Here is a 23,887-nt window from a genome sequence, read left to right as displayed (position 1 = left end):
CTGTGCGCCCTTCACTGAGAGCCCAGGCCCTGCCTGGATGCCCCTCTCCGCTGCACTTCCTGCCCAGCCTCACTCGCTGGCACTCCTGCCCCACCCCATGGAGCTCCCCAGCTGTAGGGCTGGAGCTCAGGGCTCCAGGCATCAGTAGAGGTCCGCGCTCCGCACCCTCCCTTCCCGGCACCCTGCCTGACCACCCTCACCCTCTGTCTCTGCACAGTGTCTTCCCTCGGGAGCTGAAAGAGGTGTTCGCCTCGTGGCGGCAGGAGTGCAGCAGCCGCGGGCGCCCGGACATCAGCGAGCGACTCATCAGCGCCTCCCTGTTCCTGCGCTTCCTCTGCCCCGCCATCATGTCGCCCTCGCTCTTCAACCTGCTGCAGGAGTACCCCGACGACCGCACTGCCCGCACCCTCACCCTCATTGCCAAGGTTACCCAGAACCTGGCCAACTTTGCCAAGTGAGCGCTGCCCCCTCCCGTACATGCAAGTCAAAGGCTGGAGGCCACAGGCGTTTCTGCCCCTGGCTGCCGTCCTCGGTCCTTCCATGCCCGGATTTTCAGAATAAAATCTCCCCCCACCCCCCACACTGAAAGCACGTACCACTTTGTTGTGCTCCTTAATTTTCAACAGTGGGGAGATATTTTTCCTTCTGCTTTTTGTGATGAACACTTTATCATAAGGATTCTCCCATGTCCTTAAACATTCATAAGCTTCATCTTGAAACGAACGACTAATAAGCCTTCAAGGGAGGTGGCCCGTAGTTCCTGAGCCCGTCCCTGTGGTTGGGCACTCAGAGTGGTCCAGGGGGTCTTGTTTAATGCTGTCAAGGATGTCTTTGCTCCCAGAGCGCTGTTTGTGTTTTTTGCTGTGCCCTGGAGCTCGTGGGGGAGACATAAGGACCGGGCCCCTTGTCCACATGGGGAGGCTGGACCCCTTGCAGAGCCGTCTCTGGTTCACACCTGGCCCATCCTCCCGGAGCGCAGAGCTTCAGCAGGAACGAGGACTAGAATAAGTAGCAGAGCAGTGTAGAGACCCACGCCAGCTTAGGCACACCCTCAGAGCCTGGGAGAGGAGGTGGGGTGCTTCCTCGAAGACATGCTCCTGTCAAGATGAGACCCATCCGCTTGCTCATGGAGGGCTGTGTGTCGTGGGCCGAGGCACATGGCGCTCACGAAGGGTCAAGGGCCAGGTCAGGAGAAGTGAGGCCAAGACCGCAGAGGACACAGACACCTGCAGGCCCCGCATGGCAGTGGGAGCCAGCAAGGCACTAAATTGAGGGTGGGGAGGGGCTCCTCTGTTCTGGGTCCTGAAAAGGTCAGGCTGGCAGCAGTGGGCCAGTGGGGAGGGGAGCAGGTCTGGCCTGGCAGCCAAGAGGAGGCCCGAGCTGAGATTCCAGCTAAAGTGTTGGAAGGCTTGGGGGCAGGGGCTGCAAGACCAAGGGGTGATTAGAAGATGTCAGCCGGCCTTAGCACTTGCAGGGGAGAGCCAGCACTCCTGCAGGCTTCTGGCTCGGCTCTCTGCTACATGGGGGTGTCTCACTTAGCACAGGAAGCAGGAGGGACTTGGGTTTGGGTCTGGAGTGGTAGAGGTGACTTCAGACCTGTCCAGGATGAGTCGGAGGGGTAGTGTCATGGACATGCACGTCTGAAAGCTCAGCAGGGAGGCCTGGCGGAGAGGGCAGTGAGAATCCTCTCTGCACAAGACCATTGAAACCCGGAGGAACAGAGGAAGACTGCCGCTCCCAGTGAGGGCCACGGAACATTCCAGGTCCTTGAGACTGAAGGTGCAGGGAAGGGTCTCTGCTTTGGACCCTGAGGAAAGAGGGCTCTGCGTCACCTCTGACGGGCCGGCTGGGCAGCTGGTGGCGTGGGTGTGGCCGCAGCGAGGAGGAGGAGGAGGAGGAGGAGGAGGAGGAGGAGGAGGAGGAGGAGGAGGGATGGGTGTGCCAGAGAAGGGGATCGCTGGGCGCCCAAGGCGCTCACCGGCCTGCCTCTCCTGCAGGTTTGGCAGCAAGGAGGAGTACATGTCGTTCATGAACCAGTTCCTGGAGCACGAGTGGACCAACATGCAGCGTTTCCTGCTGGAGATCTCCAACCCTGAGACCATCTCCAACACCGCGGGCTTCGAGGGCTACATCGACCTGGGCCGGGAGCTCTCCAGCCTGCACTCGCTGCTCTGGGAGGCTGTCAGCCAGCTGGAGCAGGTGCCAGTCCCCACTGGGCTGCTGGGGTGCGGGTGGGGGGGCAGAGGCTGCCCCGGAGCCAGTGGCACCTCCTCCTTCCGGAGTCCCCATGAAGGTCAAAGGGCTCGCCTGGTGGTGCCCATATGCCTGGAGGCGGGGTGCCAGGGCCCCAAGTTTCCACTTGGATCCTGTGCGCACGCCCGTTTTGGGCGCCGGGGCCTTTGACTGTGACCCCTGGGCTCAGCGTGGAGTGGATGGTTTTGTGTGGGGGTGCCCATGAGAAACGTGTTCAGACATAGCCACTTTCCTGAGAACGTCCTCGCTCTGGGTTCTGAGACCACTGCGAAGGATGCCTCTGAAGATGCTGCACCCCCGCGTATCACAGGGAACTCACAGACCCTTCCAGATGGCCTTTGGCCATCAGCTGCAAAGATGATCTGATACCTCCGTCATCGCTGCAGCCACCTGGAGTGCACTCTGTGGTCTGGGGTTCCACTGGCTCCCGCAGCCCCAGACCCCACAGTGAACAGCTTCTTGGCAGCGAGGGCCCAGTCTGCTAGGATCTGCTTCTGGCATATCTGTCTGTCCAAGGACCAAGAGGCCATCTTACAAAAGTAGCCTGTGCTGACACAGGGCTGGCCAGCCTCCCTGGCTCTGTCCATGGCCTTGAGATGACCACTTGGCGCTCTGGTATGCGCCCTCTGGACACACTGTGCCTGTGCCAGTACACAGCCGGGCACACAGTCCCTTTCCCGCACGCGTGTAGTGCGGTGTGTTTCTCCCTGCCGTGGGCCTCGCTTCACGCAGGCCTGCGACACCGCCTCTGTGGTCTTGCCCACGGCCGAGTGCGGCGCTTGGGTTACCCAGCTTTTCCCTGCAAACAGGCTGTTGTGCCGCCGTTTCTGCTTGTCCACTGCCCTTGGCAGCAAGAGACACATGTAGGGAGGTAAAATGAGGTCCAGGGCCCTCTCCTCCGGTGCTAACCCCACCACTAACTGCCACCAGCCCCGTCTGCACAGCCGGGCAGGAGGTCCGAGCCAGGCAGTGCCGCCGCCATCCGCGCAGTAGCAGTCACCAAGGGTTTCACCCCAAGCTCTGGGCCTGTCACGTCTCTGCTCTGATTGCCGAGACTTCACCTTTTCCTTTTGCACAAAGTCCTGTGTGGATGCCAGTGCATAAGCAGGCGAAGGCAGAGTCCTTTTCCCTAGCTCGGCACCCTCAAATCTAAACCACAGCCGTGAGGTTCATGCAGACCTAGGCACTGCTCTCTGCTGTCCTGTTCATTTGTTATTTGATGGGCAGACTTGGCGGTGCCTGCTCTGTGCCTTGACCCCCTCCGCGAGTTGGTGTGGAGGAGGGCCAGGTGATGTGGGAGGGGCGGCGTGGGTGTGGAAGTTCCGCACTCCCACGTGAGCATTGCTCTGGGGGTGCCCTGAGGAGGAACTGTTAGGCGTGAAAGACTTGGACTAGCTCAGCACCCTCCCTTTGGACGTCGCACCCTGGTCCCAAGAACATCTGTAGAGCCAGTGAAGAGTGTAGTTCACATGTTCTTCCCTCCAGACTTGGTGGGTTTGACTTGGCAGGGGAGAGGGCGTCTGCGCGCCTGACAGGCTCCTTAGCCCTTTTGAACCACAGTGGCCACCGCGCTCTTGGGCTCCCCAGCTGGCCCCATCAGGTCATGCCTGCCTCTTGCTGTGTCTTTGCAGAGTATTATATCCAAACTGGGACCCCTGCCTCGAATCCTGAGGGATGTCCACACGGCACTGAGCACCCCAGGCAGTGGGCCGCTCACTGGGACCAACGACCTGGCATCCACGCCCGGCTCAGGCAGCAGCAGCATCTCGGCAGGGCTGCAGAAGATGGTTATCGACAACGATCTCTCCGGGTAAGAGCTGCTAGACGTGCTGGGTGAGGTGGGGTGCCCGTGCAAAACAGGCACAGCCCATCTGTGGTCAGCAGGGGAGGAGGAGTCAGCCAAGTGTTAGTAACACAAGCTGGGCGAGACTGGATTTATCTTGTGCAGGTGCTAAGCTCAGGTGGATGAGCCTCCATGGGGGGAAATTAGGGAAGGCTTCCTGGAGGAGGTAGTGCCGTAGTTTTGTGTCTTTTAGGAAAAGTGACATTTCCATGGGTGGAACAGGTACTGCAGGTCGAGGACTGGTGCAAGCACAGGCCTGGCGCGAGCCAGCATGCTCTGTTAACGAGCAGCTGCTGAGCCCAGACACTCCTAGGTTCCCGCCGTGCATTTCCAGATCCACTTGAGTGTGTGTTTAAAAAACCTGTTCTGGTATTTCCTGGGCCTGAATCACAGTCTGCAGAAGTAGTGCTCAGGGGTGCGTGTTTTTAGTAGGCGCTGGCGTGACTCAGCCAGGCTGTGACTCTGGGAACCCTAAGCTGAAGACTGGCCCTTGCTCTGAGTCCTCCGTCCAGCGCACAGTGCCCTGTAAATATACGCACAGGCAGGACGTTTTTGAACTTTGATGTCAAAGTGTTGCTTGAAGTAGCTTGGTGTTAATGTGGAGCCCTCTGTCACTTCTGAGGTCCCCCTCCCCCAACCCCACCCCCACCATCTTGGACCAGCTCTTGAGGCTGGGGCAGCAGAGTGGGGCTGACCTGAGGCAACAGCAGAGGCAGGCTCTTAGAGATAACGAACTCGGGTTATGGGGGTGCCAGGGACTGCAGGCCCAGAAGGAGGCTGGAGACGGAGGCCTTGATGCCACTCCCAGACTTCTCTGAGTCTTGAGGGGCCATAACCCACCGAGTGAGGCAAAGCAGGAGTTCAGATGGGGGCGCACTGAGGCCAAGGGGGGGGCGGGCGCAAGAGTTCTGAGGAGGCATCCCCTGAGCATGCTGTGGGCGCGGCCAAGCCCCGTGTCTGGTCTGGGTTCCTGCTGGCTCCGTGTGCTGCCCTGGCCCTGCTCTTTCAATCCCACCTCAGCCCCAGTAGCCACCGTCGGCTGCCCCTTCCAAGTCCCGTCCTTTGGGGCTTGGTGCTTCCTCTTCCTCCGGGAGGAGGCCGGCTACCTCTGGCTCCCCGTTCCAGCCCGTTCCCAGGTCCTTGCTGCCTCCAGCCACCTTGGCCTTCTTGGACCCTTCCCTCCAAAGCCCACCTGGTCCCACCACCATTGTGCCTTCCTCCAGGGAGCTGCCTTATGGGCAGAGACCTGGAGACACGGGAAGACTGTGCTGAGTGTGGAGGCCGGGGGAGGGTGCAGGCCCTCCCCGCCCTGAGTCAGCCTGAGGATCCTCCTCTGATTCCTTGTTTTTGCCAGGATCTCCAGCCCCCGCCTGCCAGTCAGACAAGGGGGCGGCCGCAGGAGGCCGGGCAGGGAGAAGCTTCACCAGGCCCCCTCTTTAGTTACCAGTCTGATTAGGAACAAGAGGGAAGAGGCACAGGGAACCCCATGGCTTTGAAGTTGGGGTTCTCAGTGCAGGACCCTGGGGTTTGGGTTTAGCTAAGGAGAATTTCCCAGAACATTCCTGTCCCTAGCACCCATGGTCCCAAGATGCAGCTGAAAAAGGGCCTGCTGGACAGGCTGGCCCGGGACTAGCTGCCCTGGCCCCTAGAGCAGATTCTGCGCAGGAGTGGGCAGCTCAGCTCCCTGTCCCGGGTGGCTGCTGCTGGGGTCACAGCCCCGGCGTGGGTTGGTTTTGTAACTGGTCTGCTGGGCCCCAGGACTTTTCCCCTTTGATTGTCCTTGGCCTCCCCTCCCCAGACCCCCCTCACCCCCCCCCCAGCCCTAACTCGGGGCTCAGGGCCCAGGGCTCAGGCCCCGCAGGTTGGCGGGTGCTCTCGGTGGGGACCCGCCTTGGCTGCACTCACAGTTGTTCTTTCCCCTTCTTTCCCTGTGTGTGCTTGTCTCCCTGCAGTCTGATAGATTTCACCCGGTTACCGTCTCCAACCCCCGAAAACAAGGACTTGTTTTTTGTCACAAGGTCCTCCGGGGTCCAGCCCTCACCTGCCCGCAGCTCGAGTTACTCGGAAGCCAACGAGCCTGACCTTCAGATGGCCAATGGTGGCAAGAGCCTGTCCATGGTGGACCTCCAAGACGCCCGCGCGCTGGATGGGGAGGCAGGCTCCCCGGCGGGCCCCGACGCCCTCGCCGACGGGCAGGCACCTGCCGCTCAGCTGGTGGCCGGGTGGCCGGCCCGGGCCGCCCCAGGGAATCTGGCAGGGCTGGCCACTGTGCGACGGGCAGGCCAGACGCCAACCACGCCGGGCACCTCTGAAGGCGCACCAGGCCGGCCCCAGCTGTTGGCGCCGCTCTCCTTCCAGAACCCTGTTTACCAGATGGCGGCCGGCCTGCCTTTGTCGCCCCGTGGCCTGGGTGACTCCGGCTCTGAGGGCCACAGCTCCCTGAGCTCACACAGCAACAGCGAGGAGCTGGCGGCTGCCGCCAAGCTGGGAAGCTTCAGCAGCGCCGCCGAGGACCTGGGGCGGCGGCCCGGGGAGCTGGCACGGCGGCAGGTGTCGCTGACTGAGAAGGGCGGGCAGCCCACGGTGCCGCGGCAGAACAGCGCCGGCCCGCAGCGGAGGATCGATCAGCCCCCGCCCCCGCCCCCGCCCCCACCGCCTGCTCCCCGCGGCCGGACGCCGCCCACCCTGCTGAGCACGCTGCAGTACCCACGGCCCTCCAGCGGGACCCTGGCATCGGCCTCGCCGGACTGGGCCGGCCCCGGCGCCCGGCTGCGCCAGCAATCCTCCTCCTCCAAGGGCGACAGCCCGGAGCTGAAGCCTCGGGCCGCGCACAAGCAGGTCAGTGTGCGGACGGCAGCCGGGCTCTCGCCACCCAGCCATGCTGCTCCCCCCGTCATTCCACCTCCACCTGCACCCAGCTCCATCCCATGCTGAGCTGCCACATCCCGCCCCAGCCCACCATCCCACAGGACCACCCACCGCCCCAGCCCCACTGGCCCCTGCCTGCGTCCTGTGAGGCAGGGACGTTGGGGTTTTAAGGTCCCCCAGCCAGCTCTCCCAGGGACAGCTGGGGTCAAGGAGACAGACACTGGGGCTGTCCATCTCCAGTTCCGGGCCTGTTACAGCCTGGCCCAGATAGGGGTCCTGTCCCCACTGCAGCCCTGGTATCCTCCCTGCTCTGAGTCAGCCTCTGGGCTTCGCTGCCGGGGCACATAGGCGTTTCCTGTCACAGGGCCATGGGTGGTATGTGAACACCTGGCCTGCAGGTACATGTGCTCCTGCTCCCACCTGGGCGCCGCGTGCAGCGCTCGAGAGGCCCCCGGGCTCTTTGCTTCGCCTCCAGCTGCTGTCCAGGTGCCAGGTCAGGAGCTCCGTTAGTAGGTCCCAGAGAACTGACGGTCCCTCCCTTCCTTCTGTGCCTCTGAGCCACTTGTCCCTGTGGCTCAACTAGAGCTGTTCCCTGCCCCCTCCCCCTCCCAGCCCCTCACAGCTGTGTTTCATTGTAGGGCCCTTCACCCGTGAGCCCTAATGCCCTGGACCGCACGGCCGCTTGGCTCTTGACCATGAACGCGCAGTTGTTAGAAGACGAGGGCCTGAGCCCAGACCCCCCCCACAGGGATAGGCTAAGGAGTAAGGAGGAGCTCAGCCAAGCAGAGAAGGTAAAGCCGCGCTCTGGCAGTTCGGGGCAGGGCGGGTCCGCCCCCTGGGCCAGCTGGCAGGTTGCTCGCCCATGAGCCCGATGGAGGGGTGCTGCTTGTTCCTGCAAATGAATGGCCCATCCCCTCTCAGCCCCTGTGAGGACAGCAGTGATCTGGAAGAAGAGCAGCCTGAGATATTTAGCCTAGGCCTGAGGTTCCGAACCGGGCTGCATGCAGGCCTCGTCTGGGGATCGTGCCAACCCAGAGGCTGGGATCTGTCATCAGACCCAGGGTGCACAGCCCCTCGCCCAGGTCACTGAGCAGCCGAGTTTCTGAGAATCCAGGACTTGAGGGCTGGGGTGCCATTGAGGTGCCTAGAGACCCTCGGGTAGAACTTCACATGTGAGGTGGCAGAGGCCTGGCTCCCCAAACCACTGGGAGAGGCCCCCCTCCCCTCTGGAAAGCCTGCCCAGAGCCTGGGAGAAAAAGCAGAGTTCCCAGGGTGAGGATGGTCAGATGCCACTAAAATGCTTTCCTCCCTGCAGGAGAGAATTTGATTCTAAAATAGCCGAATCCCACCCTCACTGCATGCGTGCATATGGGGGTGCTTCTGCCTTCGAATTCTTCCCCTGTGGCAGCTGCCATGCATCTGTGGCTGGATTTCCACCCAGAGCTCGGACCCCAGGGCAGTGGCCTCTGCCCCCACTCACCCCTGGTGCTCTCCCCCACTGGGCCCCAGGCTGGCAGCTCCCCTCTTCCCGGCCAGGGTGAGGGCCATGTCCATGCTGCATTCTGCCCTCTGCATCCACCTGCTTTTACCATGATGACATGACGGGGACCTGGGGCACAGTGCTCTGAACCCCAGAATTTGTCTTGGGAGAAAGGAGGCCCGGCCTTACCCCAGGCTCTGTGGGGCTTAGCCCTGCACCCTCAAGCTCACACCTGTGAATAGCAAGAGCGGCCTCAACGACTTAAAGGGCAGCTGTAGGTGGCCTCTGTCCCATCCCTTGGCCAGCTGACCCCCCGTCTCCTGGCTACTAACCCTCCAGGCAAGTCCAGGAGACCTTGTTCCCTGACTCCTGCAGACGTGGTCCTGCCTGTCAGCTTGGGGCGCCCAGCTCTTCTCTGGCCAGCTGAATGGAAACCCCGGCGCGGGGCCAGGGACATTTCTCTCCTGGTCAGGCTCTCAGGCCCCAGCCTGGTTTCAGGGATTAGTTTTGGGATGGGATGGGGTCTCTCCCCATCTCTGCATTTGTGGCCTCCTGCCCTTTGGCTGATTACTTCCTGATAAGTGCAGTGGTCTCCATTGCCTGGGACTCAGTGAATCGAGGCTCTTCCTGTCCCCCTACCCCTGTATTCTCTTGGCACCCTTGTTCCCAGCCCTTGACTGTGGCGTCGGCCCTGCCTCGCTCCTCTGTCCAGCCCACACGGCTCCCCAGCTTGCTGTTGCTCTTGCTGCTTTTCTCATCCCGTGCCTCCCCCATAGCCTGGGGTGCTGGGCCAGATCAGCTCCAGAGAGCCTGGACCACCTTTCCTTTAACCTCTCTGTCCCCCACTGCTCTGGCTGTAGGGTCAGATAGAGGCTGGGGGGGCTAGGATCTTGCCCCGCTGGCCAGTCACTTCATGTGACGACTGCACCGCTTTGCCTTGTCGGCCTCAGTGACCCTTCCCTTCCGGGTACTGTCGCCTCATAGAATCATCAAGGTTTATTTTAAACCTTTGTTTATTATAAAAAGCTCCAGCCCTGTTAAACCCTCACTTCTGAGATCGGGGTTTGCGTCTTCACCCCCCGTCCTGCCACTCGGCCACCCTGGGAGGGGGGAGCTGGAATGGAGAGCACCCCATGTGGGGGACGGGCCGTGAGTCCAGCACGGCGCCTGGGGTGGGCTTGCTCGCTGGGGGGTCCTCAGCATGTGGGGTGGGTGGGGTGACGACCGGGCATGCAGGCGGGCTCCCCGCCCCTGCCCCTGCCCGGCTCATGAGGCTGCTCTCTGTCCTGGTGCTGTGCCCGCGCGCTGGCCTCCCGGCAGGACCTGGCAGTGCTGCAGGACAAGCTGCGCATCTCCAACAAGAAGCTGGAGGAGTACGAGACGCTGTTCAAGTGCCAGGAGGAGACGACACAGAAGCTGGTGCTGGAGTACCAGGCGCGGCTGGAGGAGGGCGAGGAGCGGCTGCGGCGGCAGCAGGAGGACAAGGACATCCAGATGAAGGGCATCATCAGCAGGTGAGGGGCCCGGCGCCCAGGGGAGGGTGGCCAGCAGCGGGGTGAGTGTGGAGAGAGGCGGGCACAGCGGGGCACAGGCCCGGAGGCCAAGGCGGCCTTGGAAAGTAGCCCCCCGGGGCTGGGTGTGAATGGTACAAGCAGTGCTGGGCCTGGGAGAGTGAGGCCAGCCAGGCCGCAGAGGGCCCCTGGCCCTTAGGGAGTCTGGTTTCTTAAATTCTCAGAGGAGTTTAAGATGAGGGGCGCCAGGAAAGACAATGAGGACAAGATTCAGGGCGGGGAAAGGAGGGAATGTCAGTTACCCGCAGGGGGAGGTGGGAGGTAGAGGCAAGAGACGAGTACTGGGGGGGTCGGGGTGCCAGCTGCTGGTAGGGGCTCTCGGAGAGCAGCAGCGGTGTGTGTGGGGGGGGTGATGCCACTTTTGAATATGTCGCGTTTTAAGGTAACCTTAGGTTATCTGGGCAGGTTTCTGGGGGGCCTTTGCTTTTACAGCTGGCCCTCATCTGGCTTCCGTCGGGTTGTGTTGATTCCCCCTGCTGTGGGAGGGGTGTCCCTACTGTTCCTGGGGGCATGCAGTCAAGGTGGAGCCTCCAGGCCAAGCAGCCCATGCTTCTTTACCACGGGCGCATCAGGTGCCGGAGGAGAGTGGGTTTCCAGCTGGACAGGTTGGCCGGCGTGCGGCCCTGCCCCACAGAGCCCCGGGCGTTGTCTGCGCCGCCCTCCGCCTTGTGTCTTCTTCCTCGGCTGCTTCCACGGCTCCTCGCCTGGTACGGCTCCGTCTGCCAGCCGGGTCGTGGTGCGCTTAGGCCTGGTTTTCTTCACGTCCTGGGTTCGTCGAGCTCCTGGGTCTGGGCCTGGAGGCCCACGAGGGCCTTTCCTTGTGGGCTGCTCTGTGTGGGCCGCACCCCCTCCTTGTTTCTCTGTTTGACCTTAGATGATTTCTGTCACTGTACTTGGGGCTCACCGTTGGTTTCTCCTCAGAGCCATCGTGTCTCTCCCTCCCAAACCTCCAGTTTGGTTCCAAGCCCCGCCCTGTCTCTTTGGGCCTTGCGTGGGCTTTCCTGTTTTCTCGAGCGTTGGCGTGTATTTATAGCCATTGTTGTGACGTCCTCGCCTGCTAACTCCGCTCTTTTGAGCTTGTGTTCTTCCTGGTCACGCCTGGGTTTCCTTTCTCTGAACGCCGGGTGGTGGGGCGGGGGCCAGGCCTCGTGAATTTCGCGTAGGTGGGTTTCGTGCTCCTGTCAATACGTCCGGGCTGCGTTCTGGGACCCGGCAAGGCTGCTTGGAGACACTTCGCTGCTTTGAGACTGACTTGGGGCTGCCGGGGTGGGCCCTGCAGCGGCCCAGGCGGAGGTGGCTGCCCGTGGAGGCAGTTCTTCGGGGGCCAGGCGGTGTCCCTGGGCCAGGACACCTTCCCGCTTCCGTGACCTGTTCTGGGAGGCGGCGGCCGGCGGTCCTTGCCCCAGCCTGGCTGTTTCTCTCACTGCGGGCCAGAGAGACAGGCCCTGGGGCACGCGTGCCGTTCTCTCTGTGCCTCCCTCCTGTCTGGGTCGGCCCCACAGGCCCTGCCGCCCTGCCCGCTGGGCCCCTCCACGCGAGGCTGCACCCTCCTTTCCCCCTTGGCCTAGGCAGTGAGTAGGGCTTGCTTGTTTGCATTGGGATGGGGTGGGGGGTAGATCCGGTCCCTGTTGCCGCCGGAGCTGGAAGCAGTGTCCCTCCATGTACCCTCCCTCTGGCTGATGCCCCCCAAGCCCGCGGCCCCCACTCCCCCCCTCGCTGACTCTGCCCAGCGTCTTAGCTTCCAGCAGCGAGGAGTCCCCGGGGCGTGGCCCCATCCCTTTTCCTTGGTGGGTCCCCACCCCCACGGCTGGCCCTTTTCCTTCTCAGGCAGCCCTACACGCTCACCCCTGCCTCGGCGCGGAGCTCCTGGGAGCTCCTGGTGCTGGCCGGGAGCACGCCGCCTGCGGGGTGGGGAAGCTCAGGGCTGGGCGAGCTCACCGGAGCAGAGGGAGGGGCCTGTGCGGGGAAGCCGGCCTGCCCCCGCCAGCCCACGCCGCCTCCTCCTCGTGGCCTCCCGGTGCCAGCCTGACTGTCCGTGTCTCCGCCCACAGGCTGATGTCCGTGGAGGAGGAGCTGAAGAAGGACCACGCGGAGATGCAGGCGGCCGTGGACTCCAAACAGAAGATCATCGATGCCCAGGTGGGGACGCTGGCCCTCGGGCTGGCCGCGGGTATTAAGGGACCTAGGCGGAGAAGGGGTGACTTTGCTTCCGCACACCCCGTCCCCCCTGCAAAAGCTGAGGAAGAGGAAGAGGCCACGGTCTCTGCTCCAAGAAGTCAGACTTTACCAGCCCGCTAGGACAGTTCGTTGAAGGAGAGGGACAGGCCTCGCTGCTGGGGTATCGGTGGGGAGTGCCTTTCTCCAGGGGTGCTGACCGAAGAGTGGGGGCTCCTGGAAGGGGGTAGAACAAGCCTGGGGTGAAAGCAGGTGGGCTGAGGAAGCAGGGGGCTCCTGGGCAGAGCAGTGGCTTCCCAGTGGCCTCGAGAGAGGGGACGCGTGAGACTGTGGCCCCCGTTGTCCGCTCACGCTCTCAGTCGGCCCGGCGTGGGGCCGGGAGCCGTGGGCGCGTGTGTCTGACACGCACGGGAGCTAGGGAGCCGGTCCTGGGGCCTGGCTGGCTGGCAACACCCTGGAAAAAGCAGCAGGTGGTAGGTGGGGCCGGGAGAGGTGCACACGCGTGCCCAGGGCAGCTTCCTCCCCGTCCCTCGAGGCCTCCATTTGAGGTGATGGTGCCCCTCTGCCCCGGTCCCTCTGCCCCTGGTCGCCTGTGTCTCTGGCTGGCCCCCTTGCCCTGTCCAGTGTTCTTTGTAGGCCCCTGCAGCCCCCAGAGACCTTTCCCCAGCGCGTTCCCTTCAACCTAGGCGTCCGCTCCCACACTCCAGCCAGTGACCCTCTGTCCACAGGAGAAGCGCATCGCCTCGCTGGACGCTGCCAACGCCCGCCTCATGAGCGCCCTGACTCAGCTGAAAGAGAGGTACAGCATGCAAGCCCGTAACGGCATCTCCCCCACCAACCCCACCAAATTGCAGATTACTGAGAACGGCGAGTTCAGAAACAGCAGCAATTGTTAACCTGCCCGAGGAGAGGGGAGGACCGCGGTGGCCCAGGGCAGGGTCTCGGCCAGGGGGAAAGCACCCCCACAGCCGCAGCCCCCGCGCGGGGGGCCAGAGGCCGAGGCTCGTGTCCCCCTCCCCTCCACCCGAGGTCCAGGAGGCGGCCACAGAGGGAGCCTGAGAGACTGACGCGGCCTGCTCCCCTTCTCTTCCGGCCGAGGAGCGGTTGGGGCAGGCGGAAGAGACTGCACGCCGGGGAGTGGGCGCGGCCGGGGCGGGGGGAGCAGGCAGCGGCCAAAACCTACCTGTCTGTCGGTCATTGAATCCGGTGTCTGTCGCCCTTCCGCCCGCACCTGACCGAGTGCATGGACCGCCTCCCAGGGAGGGAGCTGCCTGGAGAGACGGAGGCAAAGAGCGAGGGGCCTAGTCCTGAGCTTCCCCTGGCCTCTGAGGGCCCCGGACTCCCTCAGCCAGGCCCTGCTCTGTGGGACCGCCCCCCTCAGGTTCCAGGAGCCGCCAGGTGACGGCCGGTCTGCAGGCAGGGAGAAGGTGGGGCATGGAACTGCCGGCGTTCCGCATCCCTGCCCACGTCCCCCGAGTCCCTGCCACTGCATGCAGCCTGGTGGGCCCCCTCCTGGCTGCAAGGAACTGAGGATCCACCCTGTACCTGCCCCCAGACTCCCCCTCTTTCCACCTCACCTCCCGCCCTCCCTTGTTCTGCCAAATAGGCCACGAGGGGATCACAGCTCACTTTTCTGGGCCCTCGTACCTGAGGACCCAGGGCCTCCCCTCTTGCCACATGGGCCCAGGTGGTACCTGCGGCTCCTGAAGCCAAAGATCTGGGCAGCGTTGGCCCCGACGGCCCCACAGCACCTGCCCTCCTCTGGGGGCCGGGGCAGCAGGGCGCGGCGCCCGCAGGGAGTGGTCAGCTGTGCCGCGCTGAGGGAAAGGCTGGTCTTGGGCTTTCCCCACTGCTGGTTTGAAAAAAAAATTCTAATGCCCACAGGCCCTGAGAAGGTGGATAACTGTGATTTTCTTTCCTTTCACAGTATGCATTAGAAACAAAAGCCCGCTTGCTCGCTTGCTGGAACACAGGGGCCTTTTAAATTGAGCGTGCGCACTGCATGGGAAATAGCGGCCCTGGAGGATGTTAGACTTGCTCCCTCTCCAAGACAGCAGCAGCCTGCAGCGCCCGCCGTGTGTGCGGCCGGCCTCCTCCTCACCCCTCCCGCCCCAGCCAAGGACCCAGGCGCTGCAGACAGGGGAGGGGCGCACCCGCCGGGGGCCGGTTTTCCCCAGCTCTAGGCTGCTCTGTGGCTTTTCAGCCCCCCCCTACCCCTGGCGGGCCGTAGGTGGGCAGGAGCTTGGGCCCTCTGTTCCTGCCTGTCCCCACTCCTACAGATGGCAGCCCGGCCCTGGGTAACGTTAGTCTGGGCAGGAGCTGGGGCGTTTGCCCACAGCAGAGCCAGGCCGGGCGAGCTGCAGTGGCTGCCTCCACTCGGCCTCAGGAAGCTGAGCAGGCCTGGGAATGAGCGCTGAGCCTGCCCCAGGGCCGGGCTGACCACAGAGCCCACCAGGAAGGGGCATGCGGGAGGGGGCCGGCCTGCCCTGCACCCCGGCCCTGCATGTTCTGGAAAGGGGCTCCTAGATGAAACCTGTAGTCAGTGAGGCCAGAGGCAGGGGCCTGCAGAGTCACAGACCTCAGGAAGGAAGGGGTGGGGGCTGAACCCTGCCCCCTGCTGGCCACACAGGCAGGGCCTGGCCCAGGGCTGTCCTCCTCTGTCTCAGACTTGTCCCCCACTGTCCAGGGAGCCCTCTTCAGAACCCCCACCCTACCCCGCCCCACCCCTCCCCTCTCCTGCCAATGCCTCCAGTGACCTCGGACTGAGCGCCTCTTAGCAATACGTGGGGGGAGGTCCCCAGGGCCGGGCCGCGGGGTGCAGGAGGCCCCACAAGGTGGCTGCGCTGGCAGCCCTTGGCACGGGCGGTGAGCTCTCGGGCCGAGAGCCTTATTTACATAGTGCAAAAACTGTAAAAGTGTACAGACTTCCCAGATTTTTATCTGAAATGCAAGTTGCCGATTTTTGTACATGTTCTTGGTGTTTGACTGTAATGTAACTATCTCACCTACGGTTGTACATACTCGCGTCCTGGTGCTGCCGAGGGCTGCCCGGACCGCTGCTCTCCGGTGGGTTCTATTTTATTTTTTAACCTAGAGAACAGTATTGAGCAGGAGGAAGCGGTTTGGGGATCGCGTCGGGGGGTTCCCCCCCCCCCCCCCAGCGCTGATTTGTTGGCTCGGCGGCTGCCGGCCGGGTGGGCCCCGACAGAGCCCCGCGCCCCACCGGGGCCGGGAAGGGGGTGTCCTGCCGGGGCCCCTGAGAACCCGTGTGGGGTGTCGGGGGTCCTTTGCCCGGGGAGGGACCGAGGCCCCAGCGCCTGGTCACTGGGCTCAGACTCTGCCGGAGAAAACCCCTCCCGCCAGCACGGAAGGGCCTGGCTCTCCGCTTAATGCCTGTTTCTGGGGAAGGAAACTGCCAAACTTCCTTACGTGAAGACTCGCTCCGACTGCCCAGAGAGGGGGGTGGGCGGCACCGCCAGCGCGCCCCACCCCCCACCCGGGGAGCACCAGCCCGGTGCCCCCTCCTCCCGCCCAAGCGCCCCTCCTCCCCCTTTTGTAAGTATGTGAAAAGGAAATACTGCAGTCGTGGGAGTCCGGGCCCGAGCCCCTCCCGCCCCCTGACTCCACCTGTGTAATAATGTACAAAGACAGTGGTTGGTGTCCAAGACTGTGTGGCTGTGCAATTTCTGTACATTTGCAATTAGAAATATTAAAGATTTATTTAGCTATTTTAAGCCTGACTCGCCTCTCCATTCAGCTGTCCTGGGGCGGTTCTCCCGGGGTGACGCTGGCGTCCCGGGCTCGCCTACTCTCCCAAGGAACCCCCGCATTCGGTTTGTCCTGGTGGAGTTGTGGACAGGGGGTCCCCTAAAGATGCTGGTAGTGGTCGGCTCACTGAGGGATCCCGGATTGTCCCCTCCTCCTACTGGGACACTCCCCTCGCCACTGACAGGCCCCTTGCCTGCACTCCCCTCGCCACTGACAAGCCAGGCAGTGACCCGAGTGCCGAGTGCCGGCCCCACACTCCCTGGGCTGAGCACCCCCTGGGCTGAGCACCGCGAGCCCGCCTCCAGGAGGGGAGACGCCCAGAGGGAGAGCTTGGCCCAGGGTCACCGGCAGGCCATGGCTGAGCTGAAGCAAACCCACCATCCGCAGGCCCAGGCTGCTCTCCCAAGCCAGACCCACCTGCAAGACCCAACCTCGGGCTTTTGTGACGAACACGCCTGGGGCCTTGCAGGCTCTGTCCTCTGCAGCTGGTCTGCAGCCCAGGCAGTGACCCCCAGGGGTTGCCGCATCCCCAGACAGCCCAGAGCCCTCAGAGACCACGGGACACAGGGCTGTGGGCTCCTGGGCAGGCGTGCGTGATCACTTCGCCACGTACTCGGGACTTACCTGCACACACGCCTCTGGCTCCTGCCCGTGACTTGGGTCCCGATGTCCAGTGTTTCCAGAGAGATGCCCCCGGGCCTCTGCGCTTTGCCCCGGAAGCCTAGGGGAAGGCAGAGTGTCAGGGAGCCGTGTGCCAGACCAACCTGAAGCCCGAGCCCTCTCCTGAGCCCTGGGGAGCTCCACACCTATGTGGTTCTTGGAGAGGGGCTTTGGTGGGGGCTCCTGTTCTCCAGATCCAAGCTCCTCTCAACTCAGCCGTTAGGAAATGTGAACCCCCCACCCAGTCCCACTTCCATCCCTGCTACCCTGTCCTCTTCCCATACACACATCCCACTAAGTGGGGTGGCCACGGCCCTCCGCCAGCCGCAGGCTCTAGGCTCCTGTGAGCACCGCCCCCGTCGAGCCCTCTCATCACCCAGTCAGCACCCACCCTCGGCGTCTCAGGATCCCCTGTGTCTTCACCGCCCTCCCCGGCAAGCCTGAGCAGAGGTCACGCTCTGGACAACATTCTCAGACCACACCAGCTCTCTGGGTGGCCGAGCGCTGCAGGAGAACCTCCCGAGGACCCCCAGTTCAGACCGTGCCCTCACAGGGTCCCGTCCCCACTCCGAGCCAAGCCTTCCTCCGCTTCACTGGGGTTCGGCCGAGCGCCTCCCTCCGCTCCACGGCCCCTGCCCTGAAAGCCACTCTCCTGCCCCGCTGGGGTGGGGGCTGTCACCGTGATGCCCCTCTGCCCCTCCTCGCTCGCATCAGCCCGGCTACTGAGCCCACACCCTCGGGTCCTCTTCCTTCCCAAGGCAGCCCCTGGCCAGGGCCCACCCCCTGCCTCTTGCTGCCCCAGCGCCCCAGGTCTTCAGTCACCCCACGTTCCATCCCAGGGCTCTTCCGGGTGTCCACCTGCTGCTCCCCAGCCCCTGTGTGTTGTTTTCACCCCCTACTGTGACATCCTTCCGTACAGACAGGCCTCCGCCACCCCCCAGCCCGGGACAGCCGCCCCCAGCGGCTCTTCTGAGCCCACGCCGGCCCGCGCTTCCTCACCGCGTCCCCCGACCCCCCAAGCTCAGGGGCCGCCGCCCCCACTGGCCTAGTGCCACGTAAGCGACAGAACTCAAGGGAATAGCAGCAGCTTGGACAGAGACGTCATTTCGCGTCGGTAGAGCGCACGTATAACGAAGGCACGAAAGCCGAACTCCGGAAGCTGCTGAAGAGCAGCAAGCAAAGCGGAGACGGCTGGAAACGCAGAGGGCAGAAGGCAGCCGGCACGCATGCCTTCGGCGTTTTCCAGATCGAGCAGAAGGAGTACCCAGAGGGTTTTTAATAATGGATAGGATGTAATGAGCAGGGGTCCCTCAGGTTCCCATCCAGAGACACACCTTTCCACTTCAGGCTTGGGGCCTCCCTCCAGGTGGATGATAGAGCGAGACATAAAGAGCTCAAGCGTTGCCCGAAGAAACAGTTGGGGTCACAGTCTGTGCTGGAAGCAATAAAACTAGAGATGGGTCATAAATATTTAATTAAGAAAAAACTATCATCGGGAAGTTTAGAAAATAAATATTGAATCAATAGAATTAGATTTTTGGAAGAAACTAGTCTTCTAATTCAACCAGGTACTGACATTTCTCTCTCCCTCCCAAACAGCACTACACTGACAGGAAAGGATTAAAACGATGATCACCTCTTAAGACAGAATTCATGAGGGAGGAGATAGCAGTAAATACGAGAATTGGAAAGGTTTGGGTGGCTGGGAGCTGATGAAGGAGTGCTGGCTGAATTCCTGTGGAGGAAGATGAGTCAGAAATGAGCTGACCAGCCCCAAGGAAGCCCAGAAGGCTCAGGATAGAAGCCAGAGCGAGGGAGCCAGGCAGGAAATGGGAAGCCGGACCCAAGTCTCATCTCCTTGTTAGGACTTGCACATTTCCTCTCTAGAGGAATGGACTCGGGTTTGCTCTGGACTAGGGGAGACACCAGGCAGGGCAGGAGACTCCGAGGGGCAGGGCTGAAAGCACTGGGAGGTGGTAACGTGAGCTTCTGCCCTTAGTCGCACCTGCCCCCCAAGGCCTTCTCTGCTTCCGGAGTGCCCAGAGCCAGGCATCTACACCCAGGTAGCATTCTTATTTAGAAAAATGGGCTTGAGGGGCCTCCCCAGTGGCGCAGTGGGGTGAGCACAGCGTTGTGAAGCTGTCCACAGCCTCTGCAGCGCGGGTTCGATCCCGACCAGCAGGCGAGAATCCCACATGGCATGGCAGACCTCTCCTGTCTCGCCCGCTGCTCCCCTCAGCAGTGTATTTCAGTCAGTTTGCCTGTTCTGCTCCCCACTCTGTCTCTGGTGAATCCTCTCACCCTTCTGTACCTGTACCCCAGTTCTTGTATAAATAAATAAATCTTAAAAAAAAGAAAAATGGGCTTCAGAGAAAGACCTCCAAATGCTTTTCAATGCAAAAACTGTCCCAGCATCCCATAATAACACTGTTAATCTTCATGTCTTTGTGTGCACACATAAGCATATATACACATGCATACACACATGCACACATGCATGTGAAGAGCACAGATAACCAGGCCCCGTGGACAGTTGAGGAAAGCTTTCAACAAATAAAAGAAACTAGATAATGAATTTCCTGGGGCCTTTGCTTCATGAGTAACAACAAAACCCCCTATTTGCAAATGTAACAGCTCAGCAGAAAAGAACGGTCTCTAACATGAAAGGGAGAGGCCAAATCAACCCAAGATAAGAAACAAGAAGCAGAGACAATACAGAAAAGAGTATTAAAAAAATAACCCAAACTATAATGTCCTCAGGGAAATAAACCGAGAACAGCGTGCTATGAAAAAGGAACCAAGATTGAGAAAGAACTCCTATTAGATATTCTTACAAAAATAGTGTAAATATTCAATAAAAGTGATAGGATTCAAAGCTGAGGTATTCTTCCAGAAAGTCAAACAAAATGCCAAAATAGAACAGAGGAATGAGAAGCTCCATCCAGGCTGTCCATCATTCATCTGTTAAGAAATTCTGAAGGAGGGCCTCCCCGGTGGCGCAGCGGTTGAGCACTGGGTTGCGAAGCTGCCAGCAGACTGCAGTGCCGGTTCCATCCCTGCCCGCCTGGTGAGGGTCCCACATGGCGCGCAGACCTCTCCTGCCATGCCTGCTGCTCCCCTCAGCAGTGTACTTCGTCAGTCTACCTGTTCTGCTCCCCGCTCTGGCTCTGGTGAGTTCTTTCACCCTCCCACGCTTCTGACTGTACCCAGTGCTTGTATAAATAAATAAATAAATCTTTAAAAAAAAATTCTGAAGGAGACAAAAGAGTTAAAAGAAGGGAGAAAATGATCAAAGGAAGAATAAAAATAAAATCCCCAGAACTGAAGGAAGGCTGCAAGTGTCCAGGTTGAAAGAACCCAGAGCAACCAGAGAAAAGCACCCCCTCTGGGCACGGCACTGAAATTCCCTGCTGCAGCCAGTGCTGTGGGCATCTGGCTGTCCTCAGCCAGGAGCCCAGATGAAGGAAGGGAGGCTGAGATGGGCCTAGGTGAGGAGATAATGGAAGCAGGCCCGCTCCAGTGTTGAGAGACAATAGGGAAAGGTGGGGACTGGGGTGAAGTGACGAGCATGTGTCCTTTCTAAAGGGACACAGCCATGTATTCTCTTCTTGCTGAGGCCCACATTTGTCTACTCAGCCCCACTGTTCCCTGAGCTCCACACTCACAGAGCCATATGCCCACTTAGCCTCAATGCTTGGCATCAGGTTTGATACATCGGAAATAGAGAACTTGACTTTTCTACCCTAAAACCTGTTTCTTCCCTCCCCATCTGACCCTCGCAAATAGTCCCACCATCCTCCCAGTTGTTCAAGCTAAGAGCAAGCAAAATGTGGCTTTTTGATTCTTATGTGTTAAAAGGGATGGGAAGATTCGGAATGATGCCCGTGATACAGTATGTGTATGAGAAGCAAGCAGATCAGTGTGCCCCCCTTTCTTTAAAGAAAAATAAATTATGGGCCTCCCCTGGTGGCGCAGCGGTTGAGCGCTGGGTTGCAAAGCTGCCCACAGCCTCTGCAGCGCTGGTTCAATTCCCGTCTGCCAGTGAGTGTCCCACATGGTGTGCAGACATCTCCTGCCGCACCCACTGCTCCCCTCAGCAGTGTATTTCGTCAGTCTGCCTGTTCTGTTCCCTGCTCTGGCTCTGGTGAATTCTCTCACCCTCCCGTGCTTCTGACTGTACCCAGTGCTTGTATAAATAAATAAATAAAAAATAAATAAATAAATGAAAAAGAAATTATGTTACATCTGATAAATCACATAGAACTATGGAGATGGTGATAACGTGATGGATGAGGAGGACCAGCAGGATGGGAAAATAACTTGCATTTTCTGCTTTATATTCTTCTTATTCTTTGAATATTTTACAACTAGGTTTAATTTCTTGTTTTGATGTTGAGCTCTTTAAAAATAACACACAGCTATATAATGACACCATGTAGTGGTTAAATTTGTAGAAAAATGATACTGAAAGATGTTAATATACTAAGTGTTAAAACTGATAACCAAATTGTTGTCCAGGAGGATTCTTGTTTAGTTTAAAAAATATATTTGCAAAAACGGGAAGTAGTAGATAAAAGCACAGGTCAGAGCTTGGGCGTGAGGGAGATCTGGTCTCAGTCTTTAATGCTGTTGATGATCTTAGGTAACTCGGGGACATGCTCTCAGCCTGAGCGTCCTCAAACTGTGATGTGAGGGTAACAGTATGTATGCCACAGAGAGTTCTTCTGTAAGGATTGGCTGAGGTAATGCCCTCTTCTTACCAGTTACTGACACAGCCTCTGCAGCGCCGGTTCGATCCCCGGCCGCCGCCGAGGGTCCCACATGGCACGCAGACCTCTCCTGCCACCCACTACTCCCCTCAGCAGTGTACTTCGTCAGCCTGCTTGCTCTACTCTCCCCTCTGGCTCTGGTGAATTCTCTCACCCTCCCTTGCTTCTGACTGTATCCAGTGCTTGTACAAATAAATAAATAAACAAATAAATAAATCTTAAAATAATAAATAAATATACAAAACTGAAACTGCTTTCCCAGACACCAGGGGTTCCTGTTAATGGAGTGGCAGGTGAACGGAAGGCCTCAAGTCTGGCAACCCAGTGAGGTTATGCACACAGATGGCATGGTGACCAGGCCCCTGGCCAGGGGAGGAGCCCACCCCCAGAGCCCAGCAATCCTGTCCTGAATTCATAGTAAAAGTCATGTGCTGAACACAGGTGTGTACAATTTAGAAGTACTTAGGTGATTGTTTTGGCATCTTTGTTTTTTTGATATCCTTGAAATGTCTAGAAAGCAGCTTAGCCCAAACAGTTCTCTGCCCAAAAGAGGAGCATCTGTTTATGGCCAGCGGCCCTGGTGGTGACTATGAGGGGCTGGGCCCCACGCCACGGAGGCAGGTGATCCTGGCAAGGGTCGGCGGGACTCCCAGGGCCTACACTGTGCTGTCCACACCACAAGTCCCTGCCCACCGCGGAGCCCAGCCCTGGTGGGGAATCCAAGCTAAGAGGCGGGAGGGAGAGTTTAAATTTCTGATTTAAGTCTCTAGAGAGTCCTGAAATATTTTTCTTTGAAATGATGTCTAGTTTTTACCTTTAATTGTAAAAGTAACAAATGCTTGTGCCAAAGGACTTTTTTCCTAATGGCAAAGCCACAACTCTCGTGCAAACATAAAATGAACATATGTTTAGTATTTACTCATTAATGAGTGAGGGGGTAAGTCAGTTGCCACAACCAATTCAAAGGAGAATCAAAGAGCCACACTGCCATGGGCCATCAGACACTCAGCTGGCCTCACACGGGGCCAGCATCCAGAACATTCCATAGCACTTTTCATTTGCATGTCTATGGAGAAAAATCACCTGCCTTTGGTTGGTGTTTTATGAATGATGAGCTGTAAAGTAACTCAAGGACAATGAAAAGCAAGTTACAGATTTAGGAGACCCAGTGAACATTTTTTCCTTATTTTATAACCTTCCACAATTTTCCTGACACGTATTTAAAAAAAAATATGTAAAGTTAAAAGGGATTCCCTTATTCAGAAATGCCTCCTCTCTGAGATACCATTATTAATATGTTGTCAGGGCTTGGAAGGAACTTTATTTCTGCACATACAAACTGATATATTTTTTAAAGAGTTATTTATGCAAACAAAAACTGGGGTACAGGCCAGAGGTGTGGGGGGGTGGGTGAGAGGATTCAGCAGAGCAGTGGGGAGCAGAACAGGCAGATTAACTGAAATACACTGCTGAGGGGAGCAGCGGGCGAGACAGGAGAGGTCTGCTGCGCCATGTGGGTCACCTCCCTGGCCGGGGATCAAACTCGTGCTGCAGTGGCTCTGGACAGCTTCATAGGTTGCGTCTTAACCCCTTGCGCCATCAGGCAGGCCCCACAAACTAATATTATTTTAAGACAGAAACAGAATCACACGACATGCAGACTGACACTTTGCTTGAACTATCACGGGCGCCATTTCATCACAGATACATCTGCAGGAAGAGGGGGGCCTGCAGGCCCTGCCCCAGGGGGTGGGAGCACAGGCACAAGCTGACAGAGGAGGTGGTTGAGCTTGCCAAGCTGGAGCGACAACTCCTGGGGATGTCCCGCGTCTCCGCAGGCAAGAGTGCACAGCCAGAGGTGCAGGAGCCTCTCCTAGGCCCTGACTGGCTGCCCATGTGTAATGCAACCAACCCACACCGGGTAGGTTCTTCACCTGTTCTCGCAGCCATGCTGTCTTCATGCTCTCCGCTGTTGGTCGTTGCTTTACTCCGTCGCGCTCCGCCACTCTCAGCAGCACTCCTGCGCCCACCCCGCTGCACTCCTCCATCTTCTGCCCCGCACCACCACCCTGCACGCTGCTGCGCCACCCTTACAAGCCCCGTCTCTCAGCCCAGGTGTTCCCACCTACGCATGCCCACACCCCACTCCAGGTGCCCGCCATCAGGCACGCACTCAGGGCCCAGGGATCTATCATTAGTCCTAATGGTGGGAGGGCAGAAAAGCCTGATGCTTTACTTACCCTCCAGCCCACCCCCTCAGGGTTTTCTGCCAGACAGTCTCTATCAGTCCATATACACGTCTATATGTTTCTCTTGGCAATATGAACACGGCAGCAAACAATTTAGAGGCCTCCCCGGTGGCACAGTGGTTGAGCACTGGGCTGCGAAGCTGCCTGCAGCCTCTGCAGCGCCGGTTCGATCCCCGGTCGCCGGGGGAGGGTCCCACATGGCGCGCAGACCTCTCCTGCCGCCCGCTGCTCCCCTCAGCAGTGTCCTTCGG

General features: G+C 59.7%; 1 protein-coding gene across 4 annotated transcripts in view; it reads left to right on the top strand.

The window, feature by feature from the left end:
- DAB2IP (DAB2 interacting protein) overlaps nt 1-13,188 on the top strand; it is a gene marked incomplete at its 5' end in the record, with an annotated part of 172,206 nt that extends 159,018 nt beyond the window's left edge. For all 4 annotated transcript variants that reach the window (XM_084238730.1, XM_084238729.1, XM_084238732.1 and 1 more), the window contains 8 exons: nt 218-454; nt 1,998-2,199; nt 3,885-4,063; nt 6,049-6,934; nt 7,603-7,755; nt 9,765-9,958; nt 12,067-12,154; nt 12,919-13,188. In XM_084238730.1, the coding sequence (XP_084094856.1) occupies nt 218-454; nt 1,998-2,199; nt 3,885-4,063; nt 6,049-6,934; nt 7,603-7,755; nt 9,765-9,958; nt 12,067-12,154; nt 12,919-13,086 (2,107 nt within the window). In that variant the 3' untranslated portion in view covers nt 13,087-13,188. The remainder of the gene's footprint in view (nt 1-217; nt 455-1,997; nt 2,200-3,884; nt 4,064-6,048; nt 6,935-7,602; nt 7,756-9,764; nt 9,959-12,066; nt 12,155-12,918) is intronic.
- Nucleotides 13,189-23,887: the final 10,699 nt, after the last annotated feature.

Source organism: Talpa europaea (assembly GCF_964194135.1).
Source record: "Talpa europaea genome assembly, chromosome: 7".
NCBI classification, from domain to species: Eukaryota; Metazoa; Chordata; class Mammalia; order Eulipotyphla; family Talpidae; genus Talpa; species Talpa europaea.
The sequence above is the reverse complement of the archived record's forward strand: the minus strand, read 5'-3'. Positions and strand labels throughout refer to the sequence as shown.